The sequence below is a fragment of the Dipteris shenzhenensis genome, chromosome 3 (assembly GCF_047967505.1).
Source record: "Dipteris shenzhenensis isolate YYH24624 ecotype China chromosome 3, Dip_SZ_1.0, whole genome shotgun sequence".
NCBI lineage: Eukaryota > Viridiplantae > Streptophyta > Polypodiopsida > Gleicheniales > Dipteridaceae > Dipteris > Dipteris shenzhenensis.
Window position 1 is genome coordinate 63,326,843 of NC_141598.1, and position 15,485 is coordinate 63,342,327.

A 15,485-nucleotide genomic window follows, 5' to 3' on the forward strand; every position below is an offset into this window, starting at 1 on the left:
AGCCGCACACCATAGATAGCAAAACATAACTTTAGAAGGACTATCCAAGGCTGAGAACCTTTATTGACTCAAAGAGATTATTACATTCAATTTTTAGGGAACTACCCAAGGTAGAGCACCCATATACATCAAGCTCATGGACATATTTTAGAAGACATATTCATCATCCTCATCTACCTCCTGAGGGAAGGATAGATTTTGGAGATGAGCAGTGAGAAAGAAAGAAAAGAAATAAATTTTATTAGAGTCTTCGGAAGACCGATGGGTCTATGAGACTGAAAGAAAACCTGATACAAATCATAGTAAGGGTGGAGCTACTAAAACGAGCATCATCACCCGTGCTGAATCCTAAGTCTGATCATACATAATCAAATACATCTGGTTATGACAATGAAAAGAAAAAAGATTGGAGCTGAGCGGAATCCTCCGTATGTCATGTCGCCCTAGCTGGTGCATAGCCGGTGAGGGATGCTAGCGTCCGTCAAGGGGTCCCGTGTTTCTCGATCTCCTGGAAGAGACTCGACGTAAGACCACTGCAGACCAGAGCTACTGTGACTCCCGTGGGGCATATCTCGGGTCTAAACAATGACGGGAGGTCCCCCAGAGTGATCTGTGTGTCCCCTCGATGTCTCGTGTGTTGTGTTGCGATCGTCGGGCTGGGGTCTCTGTCACGTCTGCGGCTAGACACTGGACGATCAATGTCACTCGATGGGAAGATCTCTGTGATCCTACTCTGAGAGGTGTCTGATGGTGTGGCCAAGCCCCGTCGCCTGAGTAAGTACTCTCTGTGTCGGACCCCCTCGTGAATGAATGCCGCGAGACATCTCTGATCTGGGTAGGCGAGGAATCTGGAAAGGAGCCCAGAGCCGTCTCTGAAGAGAGAGTGGTAGCGACCTCTGATCTCGTAGTACATTGGGCACCTGAAAATAAAATGCTCCTCCGACTCAACCTCCTGACAGTCGCACAATATGCATATGTGATGCTCCCTGGGGATCCCCTCTGCTCTGCTGTTCTCTATGCGGAGGCAGTGTGATGATACCCAAAACTGTCCGATGGAGATCCGTAGTGAGTGAGGCATATGAAGCTCAGTGTACCCCGGTGGTGTGATGAATCCCTTCTCTGAAATACGAAGACAGTAATCTCTGTAGAATCTCAGCTTCACTGGGAGTTCCCTTGGCTCCAACCAGGTCTTGAAGGTGTGTAGCTGCAGGAGATCCTCTCGAATGACCTGGTTTGTGTGTGGCCCAATTGGAGTGGTTGGGGGGAGTACCGGAGGGGCATCTAAACTGTACTGAAAAGGAGGTATCCTGTCGATGTGAAACCCTAGTCTCACAAACCATCTATGAGTCTGTGTATACCAGCATCGCTCGTCTCCCTCTGTTGCCAACCTCATGGAGGAATCGAGAGCCAACCATGGCAACCTCTGTCTCCCTGATGTGCAATCCCCATATGATCTAACCCGGTGTAGATACGTGATGGTCTGAAAGGCTGCATCTAGCTGGAGTGGAGAAGCACCAAACTCGGCCTGAATGATGTGATGTGGTACAGATGGTTTCCATCAGATCATCCGTGAGAGCATGAGGATCTGCAGGCGCTCCACCCATGTCCACTCTATCTCTGACATGTCAGGCCCCCAACAAGGACTGCCATACATACTGGCTGGTCGGACCAAGGAGTCGAAGAGAAGAGCCTTGGTCCGAGGGTCCTGAAAGTGGTAGTGAAAGCACTGTCTCTCTAGTCGAGCCAGTGAGGCGTATCCCCTACTCAGTCTGGCCTGCATCGCTAGTCTCATCATGAAGATCGGGCCGGAGAAGATGACCCCCAAGTAAGTGTATGAGGATACGATCTCAATTGGTGACCCACTGAAAGTAAAAGTAAACTGCTTCCGTTGCATGTTTGCTCGAGAGGTGTTAAAGATCATGACCTTGGTCTTGCCAAGGTTGACCTCTAAATCATGGGATAAACAAAAAGCCTGTAGTGCATCCAGGTGTCGCTGGAGCCCCTCGGGTGTGGACGACAAGAGTGCCACGTCATCGGCATAAAGAATGATGATCCTGGCAAGTGAGCAACCGGTCCCTCTGGAAGCCCCCATGAAAGTCTCAAGCTCATCGATGTAGAGGCCAAACAAGGTTGGTGATAAGGGGTAACCTTGTTTGACCCCTATGGTACTCAAGATCTCATCTGTCCAACCTGCGCCTGTCCGAACTCGGCCTGAGACTCTCTCATAAAGTGCCATGACTGCCCAGATGATCTCCTGATCAAATTTGAGTGTCTGTAGGCGTGTGATGAGACAAGCTCGAGATCTTGTGTCAAAGGCTTTGCGGAAATCCACAAAGCAGCAATATACCCTCTCCTTCCGTGATCTGGCCTCCTCAATGACACTCCTGAGTGTGAGTATGTGATCCATAGTCCCATGGGCTCGCCTGAAACCGGCCCGACCCTCTGCTCTGAGCCCTCTCATCTCTGCGAACTGGCTGACCGACGTATCCAATACTGCTGCATAGTAGATCTTAGACATCACATGTCCAATCACGATAGTCATGTAGTTACTCGGGTCCATGGGATCCCCTGCCTTGTGGATGGGGATGATGGTGTTAAGTGTCCACGTGCGGGGGAAGCCAAGGCAAATAGCGTCATTGAATAGTTTTGCTAGGATCGGGGCTAACGTGTCGATCCCATATGCGATAAACTCAGTGCATATCCCCTTGTGATCCTTAGCTCAACCATTGTGTAGTTTCAATGTCACGTACTTGACTTCCCCTCTGGTGAACAATGTGCAAGTGGTGGGGCGGGGTGTGTGTATGAGTAGGCTGATGTGGGACATCATAAAGATGGCGTCCATACGTGTGCCACACTATTGTGTCGGTGAGGGGTGATGGAGACCTACGGTCAAGGAATCTCCGCAAAAAATCCTTAGAGTTGTTGTTGTACAAGATGTGCAGCAGCTCCTTCTCATTTCGACGAAGAAATGCCTGCTTCTTCCAACATACGAGACATCGGTACTTGCGTACCATGTCTGGTGTGTTCGTGAGGTGACATTTGGTTTCAAGTTCGAGCTGTCGGTGATAAGCCTTGCCTGCAATGTTACCAGTTGTTGCAGGGTACAGAACTAAGAGGTGGTGGTCTAGTGAACCATGTGGTGTGGGGAAAGATTTGGAGGGCAGCCTCGTGAAGCGTGCGACTAATCAGGGCAGCACGGTCCTCTATGTGTGGTATGTGATCGATGTAGGTTAGGAGTCTGTTTAGGCATCCTCAGTAGGCAGGGGAGAGGCTATGATCAAACTGTATGTCGTGGTAGGTGTCGTGCTTCCTATGTGGTGTGTGTGGTGTGGCTAAGCGTGGTGTGGCGATAGTGAAGAATAGGTATGTATGATCAGCTCTTGGAGGGAGTGGTGCTACGGTGAAGTCAGTGATACATGAGGTGAAGGTAGGGGATCCCATGATGTAATTTACTACACTAGTGTACCCCCGCGTGTGGGAAGCAAGTAAAACCACCTGAGGAGGGCCATAGGTCAAGCCTGCTGTAGATGATGAGATCATGCATCCTGCCCAGATCAAGAAATGCGTGTCCATATGGTGTAACAGGCCCGTGTCGGTCCGATGAGATCCTGGTCATAGCTGCTCCGTCTAGGTCTATGCCTGGTAGCATGATAGAGTCATCTCGGAAGTCTAGGAGTGGTGCCTGGCGTGTGCTCCTCTTGGCGTTGAAGTCTCCAACAAGGAGAACTCCCCCGCGGGCTGAAAGGTCTGGGTTATCCTGATGTAGGGGTGCATATGGTGATGTCTCACCGTCCTCTCGTGCTACTCTGGCGAAGTGGGATGTGTCTGGCGGGAAGTAGCATATTGCTATGAAAAGGTCACGAGTAGATGTGCGTCGGATCCGGATCCACATGAATTGGGAGTGTGTGTCCTTCCTCTCATGGAGATGGCTCCAGCGAGGGAAGACCTGTACAATATTGCGACCCTGCTTGATCCTCGAACTCCTTCTGTATCCCTCGTTTCATCCCTGAAGGCTGACTCCCATGTGTAGCCACTGTCTATCGGTAGTGGATGCTTTGGGCTCTGGTGTGTCTTTGTGTAAAAGACTATGTCTTGTTCTGTGTTAGATTCCGAGAAGTTTCCCAGGTCCGATCATAAAGTACCATTACAGTTCCAAATGGTGCAAGCTAGGGTCTCGAAAACCTGAGTCTCATAGGCCCCGTCCCCCTAGGGGGTACGAGTGGGAGATTGACGGGTGCCGGTCAACAACCTACCATCTCGGACCACGGCCCATTTTCCCTCCTTGCGGGCAACATCCCGCTGCTGGATAAGAACTCGTCGCTTCTCAATTTGTAGTGGTGTCAAATCCTCTTCCATGGACAAGATGGTAGAGCGGCTCGACGTCAGAGTGTCGCTAGTCGAGCATGTGAATCTCTGAAACGAATGACTAGGGGCTGCTCTCAGTTACGGTCTCTCCCAACACGCTTGCTCTCGGATAGTGTCATCTGGGCGGGGGAGTGGTATGTAGGAGTAGCAGGCAAAGGAGGGGTTGCAGGAGGGCAGAGTTGTAGGCGGAGAGGGCAAAAAACAGGACCAGCTTGGGAGGGGCAGCGAGAGTGCCGAAGAGGGCAGGGAGGAGGGGAGCGGGTGCAGGGTGGAGAGGTAGGCGGCGGGCAGCAAAGGCAGATGAGCAGGGTCGGAGCAGCAATAGAGGCGGAGGAGCAAAAGGGCAAAGTGCGGAGCCGGGGCAGAGCAGAGGGAGGAGCTGCAATGAGCAGGGGCGGAGCAAAGGGCGGAGCAGAGGGGGGGGGAGGAGCGGATGAGCAGGGGTGGAAGGGAGGTGAGCAGGGGCGGAGAGCGGAGGGGAGGTGCGAGTAGGGGCGGAGGGGAGAGCAGGGGCGGAGAGCAGGGGCGGAGGGGAGAGCAGGGGCGGAGGGGAGAGCAGGGGGCGCAGGGGAGAGCAAGGGTAGAGGGGAGAAAGAAAGAAAGAAAGAAATTTTATTAGAGTCTTCGGAAGACCGATGGGTCTATCAAACTGAAATAAAACCTGATACAAATCACTATAAGGGTGGAGCTACTAAAACGAGCATCATCACCCATGCTGAATCCTAAGTCTGATCAGACATAATCAAATACATCTGGATGTAACAATGAAAAGAAAAGAACTGAAGCGGAGCGGAATCCTCCATATGTCATGTCGCCTTGGCCAGTGCATAGTCGGTGATGGAACGCTGGCGCCCGTCAAGGGGTGTTGTGCGTCTCGGTCTCCTGGACAAGGCTCGACGCAAGACCAGAGCCATTGTGACTCCCGTGGGGTGTATCTTGGGTGTAAACAATGACGGGAGGTCCCCCAAAGTGATCTGTGTGTCCCCTCGATGTCTCGTGTGTCGTGTTGCGATCATCAGGTCGGGTCTTTGTCATGCCTGCGGCTAGAGACTGGACAATCAATGTCACTCAATTGGAAGAACTCTGTGATCCTGCTCTGAGAGGTGTCTGATGATGTGGCCAAGCCCGGTCGCCTGAGTAAGTGCTCTCTGTGTCAGACCCTTTCGTGAATGAAGACCGCGAGGAATCTCTGATCTGGGTACGCAAGGAATCTGGAAAGGAGCCCAGAGCTATCTCTGAAGAGGCAGTGGTAGCGACCGCGGATCTCGTAGTACACTGGGCACCTGAAAATAAAATGCTCCTCCGACTCGACCTCCTGACAATCGCACAATATGCATAAGCGATGCTCCCTAGGAATCCCCTCTGCTCTGCCGCTCTCTATGCGGAGGCGGTGTGATGATACCCGAAACTGTTCGATGGAGATCCGTAGTGAGTGAGGAAAGGGACGGTTTGGGAGAGCAGGTGGCGGAGGGAAGAGCAGGGCGGAGGGGTAGGGGCGGGAGGGGAGAGCAGGTGGTGGAGGAGAGTAGGGCGGAGAGGAGGTGGAAGCAAGGGCGAGAGGGGAGAGCAGGTGGCGGAGGGGAGAGTAGGGGCGGAGGGGCAGGGACGGGAGGGGAGAGCAGGTGGCAGAGGAGAGCAGGGCGGAGAGGAGGTGCGAGCAGGGGTGGAGGGGCAGGGGCGAGAGGGGAGAGCAGGACGGGAGGGGAGGATAGGGGCGGGAGAGGAGAGCAGGGGCGGAGGGGCAGGGGCGGGAGGGGAGAGCAAGTGGCAGAGGGGAGAGCAGGTGGCAGAGGGGAGAGCAGGTGGCAGAGGGGAGGGATGGGAGGGGGAAGCAGGAGCGGAGGGGAGAGCATCTTCTTCTTCACAGCTGCAGCCAAGTTAGCATTCTCTTTGGATTATTGTTTGGCAAGCTTCTGAAAACAACGGTCCTCTGTATGGCCAAGCTTCTTACAGTACGTACATTTGAAAGGTTGAATGGCTTTTTACCCTTGGAATATAATGCCTGCTACTTATGGACATCTTTTTGCCTTTGTTCATGATCGAGAAGTATTGCAACCATCTCATCAAAGGACATATCCCATGCTACTCGAAGCGTTGGTATGATATCACAAAACTGAGGAATATCCTCAATGCTGGAAAGGAGGACAGCCACCTGATCATATTCCCCAACAGGGACCTTTAAAGCAGCAAGTTGGGTGATAAGGGATTCCATATGATTCAAATTAGCATTAAGAGAATCTTCATGCTTCATATGGAGTTTAAAGAATTCCTATCTAAGAAACACTTTGGAGTTGATAATTTTGTTGCCAAATAAGCACTCTAGCTTGTCCCACAATTTATGTGCAGTGTCATCAAAATCCAAGTGATGAATAATGCCATCAGACAAACCCAAACCAATTATAGAAAGAACTTTGTCATTGAGAGTTTCCCATGCTACAATTTTCTTTTCATCAGATTCATGTTTCTTGTCTTTGTCACTAACCACCTTCCACACACCTTCCTTCATGAGCAGAAGCCTCAGCTTTGTTCGCCAAGCTGGAAAGTTCTTACCAAAAAACGTTTTAATGACAATTCCTGCTTTGGAATACTCCATGTCTGCTTCAAATGTTGCAGCAATACGGGCTGAAGTGCGAGCTCGAAGCAAAGACTAGAATAATCTGGGCTGTAGCAGCAGCCTAGCTTGCAGTCGGGGCAGAACAGTGCCAAGAAAAGGCATCGGACCAGCTGGAATAGCGTAGGTAGCAGCTCATGTTGTAGTCAGGGCAAATGGTGGTATTCTTGAGGCGTGAATAGCAGCAGCAGTAACAACACTCAAGTAGGTCGTTTCTTCAAAAATGGGCTCCAAATGAGGTCTTTTTTAGGGTGACCATTAGTAGAAATGTCATGACAAGAGAAATCACTAATCCGTGATTAGTAGACATTGAAAACATTATTATATTATACGCCAATGGTGTAACATGTATTTGTATTTATGATGGACATCGACCTATTTGTTATGGCGGTGGATCTTCTGAGTAGATAGGAATAGTCGAGTTGGAGCCACTGCTTCATACGGCATCGAATTTGGACATGTGATACTAATTCTATTAATAAAAATGTGCACACACGTGTCTAGGTCCTAGGGGCAATAGGAAGCGAAGGGTGCATTAAGGTGCATTGACTGGTAGATGCATGGGTCATAGACTAAGGGTAGGTGTAGATGGGAAGATGAAACTTGAGTGATCTCAAGGGATGTTAATGAAAGGGTATCACCCTTTCATTGTGAATCTCACGTAGCATTCTTCATTCACATTGCATTCATCCGCCATCTCTCTCCCACCTTGCATGTAGGTCGAAATAGAACCAAGTACTCTCACGAGAGCGCTCTTCCCCATTGGAGGGCCAATTGGCATTCAAATTGTGCATGCATTGCACACATTTGCATTCTTGAGAAGGCTGTTTCTTCACATTTGGTATCAGAGCTGTGACAATCCACGACCGGGATAGAAGAGTGTGTGGGACGGAGGTACGGACAGCAAGCACGAGCGTACGAAAAGGCTACGTGGAAAAGAGTCATATAAGGAGTCGGTGCGTGGGCGAAGACTGCATGCAAGGCGTAGGCCAAGAGAGCGGCAGGAAGGCCATGCGCGGAGAGCTGCGGGCGGAAGAAAGGGCGCGGGAAGCAAGAGGCGTGCGTGGACGTGGAAGTACGGGAGCTTGCAAATCCGTGCACGAAACAGGCCTCTAGCAAGGACCGGCGCGAAAAATCGTTGCAGTCCTAGAAGCCACGATTTCTCAAATTTGGAAGCCTTAAGGTAGGGACTTTCTCTGATTTTTGTGGTCTTTGGATGGGGAACGGGGTGACTCCCTCCCCCCTTGCAAATAGACCCTTAAAACCCTTAAACCGTGAGGAAAAGAGACCCCCCCCCTTCCCCCGTTCTCACCAACGGAAAGTCGGATTGGAACAAGATTTTAAGGGGGTGATCCACCCATCAAGTACCCCCTATAACGGTATCTAGAGCACCATTCTGCTAAAAACAAGTAGCCCAAACGGAGTATACCAGTTTACAGCATAAAAACAAGGAAGAAAGGCTAAAAGAGAAGGAAGAAGAGGTCAAATGAAGTAGTTTTTCGACACAAGCAAAGCGGGAGTCGGATAAGTACCACCAACTCTACAACACTTGACTTTTGCTGTAAAATAAACCCATTTTCTGAAATTACAGCAAGCCATTTTCCTTGTATTACTAAAAGGAAAGAATGGAAGGAGGAGGGATATTTAATAATGAACTTATCCTTTTTCCTCCACGTCCAGAGGGACATAGGGAGAGAACACCAGAGGGCAATGTAGATAAGAGTTACACACATATTGAGTATGATAACCCACATATAGAAAATTACCTTCATCTCTTCTTCAAGAATCTCTTGATAGGGAGTTTTCCTTCAGAAATGAAGGGAGAAACGAGTTCATCCAAGAGCAAGGCGTTGAGTTTACGCCTTGAACTCAAAATCCCATACACATGGATTATAATCAAAGTGCAAGAGGGAGAGAGGAGTTTGCCATTGATAAGCTGGTTTCTTAGCTTAGCCATATGATTGAACAGTCCATTATGACAAAATTAGGGACTAAGAGAGTCCTGAATTTTGGGGATGACGATTTAAGTACCCCCTCAAAGAGAGCTAAATTCCAACCTGAGAGAGAATAGAGTTCCCAAAGTATGATGGAGCAAGAGAGGCGGATAAAATCCTCAATTGGATTCGCCATTTTGAGCTATCTTTGCTCATCAAGATAAGACCGACCATGAGAAGCTTGCTCTTGCCACCCTGCATCTACAAAAGGATGCTTTAATGTGGTGGTCCTTATCACAAACGGGAAAAGAGCCTATTCTTCAATGGTTCAAATTTGTAGAGCAGCTTAAGGCCACTTTCATGCCTCCGAGGCATGAAGAAGAATTGACCTTCAGTTGGGAAAGGTTGAGGCAATTTGAAAACGAGAGTAATATTGAATTTACAGCTAGGTTCTGGAAACTCTCTTTAGAGCTACATGAGAAGAGTGAGGATGATAAAAGGAAGAAGTATTTAGCAGCCCTAACCCCGAAAGTGAGGTATGAGGTTGAAATGTTCAACCCAACCACCTTGAAAGACCTAACTAAACTGGCTGAGATTGCTGAGAGAAAATTGAATCCTCGTAAACACTTCAACAAAGGAGATGAGAAAGCCATTGTACAAAATGTTAACAACCAATCACGTCATGGATGGATACCATTTCCTTCCATGATTGATGATGAGAAGAAAAAGCTAATTAAGGAGGGTAAATGTTTCGGATGTAAGAAACATAAGCCAGGGCATCCATGGCATAAATGTCCTACTCTATTAGCCAAAATTGCCAAAACCAATTCTGTAAAAGGGAAAGGCAAAGCATCCAAGCAGGAGGGTGAGGCTTCTACCTCCTCATCCCAAGACTCTATGGTGAACATAGAACCAAGAGTAAATGCTATCCATTCAGCCAACACTGGTGTATGGATGTGTGAACGGAATAGAGAGTAGACATATTCATTGTGGAGTATAGACGGAGAAAAATCCGTGTAGAGCGTCTGATAGGATGAATAGGGCTGAAATAGAAGAGTTGAAAAAAGAGATTGAAGGTCTATAGTTTCTATAGACTAAGTAGTGCTCCATCGCAAAATCATCTATAGCCAAAGTCTATCTAGTTCAATAACACATTTGGGTGAGAGAATCGTTTTAATACTGACCGGTTTGTTGAGAATATGTTTCAGCTTATTGAGCAGGTTACTATAAAGAGATTTCAGCAGCTTGGTATTCAGAAGAGAATTCTGAGTATGAAGAGATATTGAAGAAGCACTGCAGTGGTACTTCTGCATTTTGAATATTCAGCATCAAGAGGAATCAGAAGGCACAATGAGACACTGACAACCAACTGAGTACAATCTCCCCCCCTAGATGAGTGGTTCACACTTCCTCATCTTAGTATTTATAATATTTCATTAAAGTAAAAGGAGCCAAAATTATCCTCTTTTCCAAACGTAAGGGATTATATTTACAAAGCCACTTTGGGATCCCTTTATCAAAAAATGATTCACGTCCCATACTTTTTACAAAGCCAATTTGGCCTTGTGATCTGAGTTCTGTGTAGGACTAGCTATTGTCCATTAAGAATCTTTGTCTCTCGCAATGCCAGAAGTCTGCTACTCTATTCCACTAATCTGCTCGATGGACAAACCTGTGGGTGTTGTGAGACAGCCAGACACTATAGATGCTACAATGCTTCAATGGAATGAGAGTTTGCCTATTTTCACAACGTGAATTTCTTACCTGAAATGACTTTTGTGACTCAGAAAACAATTTGAATTGACATGTTTGAGAGCTTATAATGCCACTCATAGCACAATTTCAGAGAAAGTAAATTAAATAAATCCTGGAAATTCGGATGCTCTATCCTTGGCTTCGAGAATCCCCATTGCATGTTTCTCACTAGCTATAAATGGAGTGCATGATCATCAATTAATCTGTGACATGACACTATTGTGTTTGTAGTTCACAGCAGAACCTTTGAAATGTGATATTGATATCTTGTCCATGCATGATTTTCTGGTGGAAGCGGTGGTGTTGTGGGATACCAAAAACAAGGAAAGCATTAGACTTCAAATACCAGTCATCCTCTCAATAAAATGCCTAGGCTGCTCGTATGAAAGGGTCTGATATTCCATGGAGCTCCATAATGCTTCACGTGAATCTGTTTTGCAATGCTAAATTGAGGAATGCAGTGGATTTCAAATAGCAGTCGTTTTCTTAAGCGAAATTCTAGTCTGCAGCCTCCACCTCATGTGAAAGTGTCCAGTGTGCAATGCAGGATATTGCTTTAATTGTTTCTGTTTTCCAAAGCAGTCATTATATTCAGGCTTATTTTCAAAGGAACAATGTTTAACTGTGGCTATCTTTTAATCCTTTGTGCATTGCATTGAAATTGTACTTACTGATCTGAATGACTATTATCTTTACATGGTTAGATTTATTTCTCTTATATACGTGTTGTCATTAAACCTTTGCGAATGGTCAAATGATAAGATAAACGAAGTGATTTGAATGGTAGGGTAAATTTTTTGTGTTTATGCATTTTTTGTGAAATTAATTGCTTGAGGGTTAATCATTTTATATTGTTGATGCAGTGTGGTCAGAGCGTTGCTCACCGATATCATTTCTCGGTCCAAAGAGGTAGGCTTTGACTGTAGTACACGCTAGCCTATGAAGAAGGATAAATATCGCAGCCTCAATCTCATTGCTGAGTGTCATTCCAGGAGTATAAACATTGTGATGCTTTATCTTTCTGGCTGCTAGGTGGATGTTTTTAATTTCCCAAGCATTAAAGAGGGATTTGAATGATCCCTGATGCTGTCATTTTTCTGGAATTCTATTGGTTATGAGTTGTCGATTGTGTGATGAAAAACAGATTTGTTCCTGTACCTTTCCCTTTGGAAGAACTTCCTCAGATTGATGTTGTTATTATATCACATAATCACTATGGTATATGACCTTCCCATTCCCTTTGTACTTGTCAATTACATAATTGCACTGTCTTCTTTGTGATCACTTCTCGTTGCTTCATGATTCATCTCTTTCTATGTTCATTTTCAGTCATCCCTACTCATGCTCTTAGTCACTGATCTTTCTTTGGTAACTGATTTGTATATGTTGCATTTCAAACATCTTTCAGCAACACCTAGATCAAGTTTCATTTTTTGCACCTAGAACCGGTTTTGCATGGCAGTGCTTGAATAGTATCTAAGCATAATTAAGAGGCCATGCTGCAACAAGGAGGTGATGTATTAAATCAAGACACAAAGGCATGATGTTGCTGGAGTAAGGTGATCTCGGAGTAAATGATAAGAGAATTAGACACATTTTGTGATTCATATGGAAGATCACCAATAATGCAGTGCAGTTTTTTAGTGTTGGCGGCACCTCAGTTCAAGGTGGAGCTGCCTACAAATAAAGTAAGGGAAGAGAATTTCATTCACTCTCTTGAGAGAGCCTCTTGGGATGCTTTCCTTTTTTAGTTTAGAGGTAGAGATTGCAGGTTTATGATGGTTTTCATGCTTTTCCACACTCCTATTTTCATAGGATGGTTTGTGCTCCTCTCCTGCTTTGCCAGAGATTGCGGGGTTATGATGGTTTTGCTTTTCCACACTCCTATTTTAATAGGATGGTTTGTGCTCTCCTCCTACTTTGGCAGCAGCTCTATGATATTAGCAGTTTTTATCACTTCATTGCTAGGACCAGGAGAAAGGATATCCTTAGGCTAGAGATTGCCATTCATTAGCAGTTGGCAGCCTTGCAATGGGAGAATGGAAAAGGCCTTTAGGTGCTTGGGTCCATGTGCGCTTTGCTGCAGCAAGCTCACTAGAAGATTCTTTTGGAAAGTAGAGCTAATCTTTCATATCATGCACGTGAGTCTATCTGGGTTCAGAATGGGGGAAGAATCAATAGAAAATTTTTCTCTAAATCTATGCTTGAATTTATCAAATTTATAGATGCTACGCTTTTGAAAAATTGCATGAGATGGTAATGAGGGTCTCATCCATCTTATCTTTAAGGGTGGGTGCAGGAAGTCGATAAATGAGTGGAGGCTAGTCACACTTTCGGGCAATAATATTGTAGCAAAGGCATTCAGCCTTTATTTACAGCCTCTACTTCTAACTTGATACATCACACATAGATTGGCTTTGTGCATGGGTGAAGCATCTTTGATAGTATCTTGGGAGGCCTCAGAGTAGTAACAGAGGGGCCAAGGCCTTGCTATTTTACTTTTGGATTTCAAGGAAGATTATGGCATAGTAGATTGGGTTTCTTGGAGGATACGCTGCTACATTTTAGTTTCTTGGATTCATAGATTAGAGGTATATCCTCTCTCTAAGGTTCTTATCAATGGTGCTAGAGGAGAGAGGTTTCAGATTACCAAACTAGTCGTCAGGGTTATGCCCCGTGCTGCTTTATTATATTTCTTATGGTTCAGTAGCCTGGCTCTCACATAATGGCCCTCAGATCTTTTATGAGAGTAAGGACGATTCCTAGGCTGTTACTGTTTGGCACTGGGATGTATACTTTTGTCATCCCCTTAACTCGGTATAGACTTGCACATGCATCAGTGGACACTTGTTGAGAGATTGTAGAGCAAGCATCACTACTTCACATAATCTAGATGCTCAGAGGCTATTAATGGTACCTAAGTTCACCCAGATCCTACATTGTCCAGCTTATGGACAGATATTGTACACTCTCATGGCTATTTGGTCTAGGATACAGAGTTCTTCTAGTTCTGCTTCAGCTAGGAGGACAGTTTTTCTCAAAGAGTGGAGAGGTTATTCTTGATTTCCTGAGACCATCATAGCTATGCAGGACATGGCATTTCCAGCAATAGTCCTGGTTCTTATCAAGATTTTCTTTTGTTCGGATTCTTTGAGAGGTATTTTACCACCGGTTTGTTCATGCTCTGCATGATGTATCTATGCCTTGAGTTTCTTCTCTCGGTTGTTACTTCCATACTTAAAAGAAGTCTATTTCAAGCAAAATTTATACGCTGTGGCTAAGCTAAGATATCTAACTTTTTGTAGATCACTTAGATGAAAAGACGATAAAACGTATTGGAAACAAGCCTTTGTATCTTGTACCTCTTGGTGTAAAAAGCTGGTATGTCACAAATCTCATTCCTCGATATTATTCTTATCAATTAGACAAACCTAACTACCTTCTGTTTTTTTTCTTCTTCATCAGGTTTACAAGCCGTGGAATCGATAATGTGGTAAGCTCTCTGTTAAACCCAAAACTTAAATCAGTCTCTCTTGGAATAAGGAAAGTTACAATCTAAGAAAGCAAACCATATGTTTATAGAACAATCAGAAATTGAGTGCGGTTTATTCATGTGCTGCTCATCCTAAAGGTTTGGAAATCTTGATGTAATTGCAAAATTAAAATATGCACACTATTTTCTTCTATTAAAGTAAATAACACTTACAATTGTGCGCATTATATTTTGTTCGAAAAAGGAGAGCTCTATTTTAGAAAAAGTAGTATGTTACAAAAGGTCCATGCTCGGTTTGATATCTGGAAAACCTTCTAGAACTCATCTTTGTATTGTTTCAAAAATTGATTTTGTTGACCTCTCTTGCTGATGACTGCCATCCAACACCAAAATTGTGCGCATAAAGCTTGCAGTGCATCCAGGTGTCACTGGAGCCCCCTCGGGTGTGGACGACAAGAGTGCCACATCACATGTCCAATCATGATAGTCCTGTAGTTACTCGGGTCCATGGGATCCCCTGCCTTGTGGATGGGGGAGCTGCATAGTTCTTACACTAGTGCCTCCCCCCGTGTGAGAAGCAAGTAAAGCCACCTGAGGAGGGCCATAGGTCAAGCTCGTTGTAGATGATGAGATCATGCTATTTGCCCAGATCAAGGAGCGTGTGTCCATATGGTGTAACAGGCCCGTGTCAGTCGGATGAGGTCCTGGTCATACTTGCTCCGTCTAGGTCCATGTCTGGTAGCAAGATAGAGTCATCTCGGAAGTCTAGGAGTGGTGCCTGGCACGTGCTCGTCTTGGCGTTGAAGTCCCCAACAAGGAGAACTTTCCCACGGGCTGAAATTTCTGGGATATCCTGATGTAAGGGTGCATATGGCGATGTCTCAACCTCCTTTCGTGCCACTCTAACGAAGTGGGATGTGTCTGGCGGAAAGGAGCATATTGCTATGAAAAGGTCACAGGTGTCTGTGCGTCGGATCTGGATCCACATGAATCGGGAGTGTGCGTCCTTCCGGGGATGGCTCCAACAAGGGAAGACGTGTACAATACTTTGACCCCGCCTGATGCTCGGAGTCCTGCTGTATCCCTCCTCTCATGCCTGAAGGCTGACTCCCATGTGTAGCCAGTGACTACCGGTAGTGGACGCTCTGGGCTCTGGTGTGTCTCCGTGTAAAAGACTATGTCTCGTCTTGTATAAGACTTCGAGAAGTTCCGTGGGTCTGACCATAAGGTACCATTATAGTTCCAAACGGTGCAATCTAGGGTCTTGGAAACCTGAGTCTCATAGGCCCCGTCCCCCTAGGGGGTATGGGTGGGAGCCCGACGGGTG

The 15,485-nt window shown here is 46.3% G+C and overlaps 1 protein-coding gene across 3 annotated transcripts in view; it reads left to right on the top strand.

Moving 5' to 3' along the window:
* LOC147904151 (uncharacterized) overlaps window positions 1–15,485 on the top strand; it is a 118,181-nt gene that overhangs the window by 43,941 nt on the left and 58,755 nt on the right. For all 3 annotated transcript variants that reach the window (XM_087372766.1, XM_087372765.1, XM_087372763.1), the window contains exons 4-7: window positions 11,529–11,574; window positions 11,810–11,883; window positions 13,971–14,046; window positions 14,131–14,158. In XM_087372766.1, the coding sequence (XP_087228892.1) occupies window positions 11,529–11,574; window positions 11,810–11,883; window positions 13,971–14,046; window positions 14,131–14,158 (224 nt within the window). The remainder of the gene's footprint in view (window positions 1–11,528; window positions 11,575–11,809; window positions 11,884–13,970; window positions 14,047–14,130; window positions 14,159–15,485) is intronic.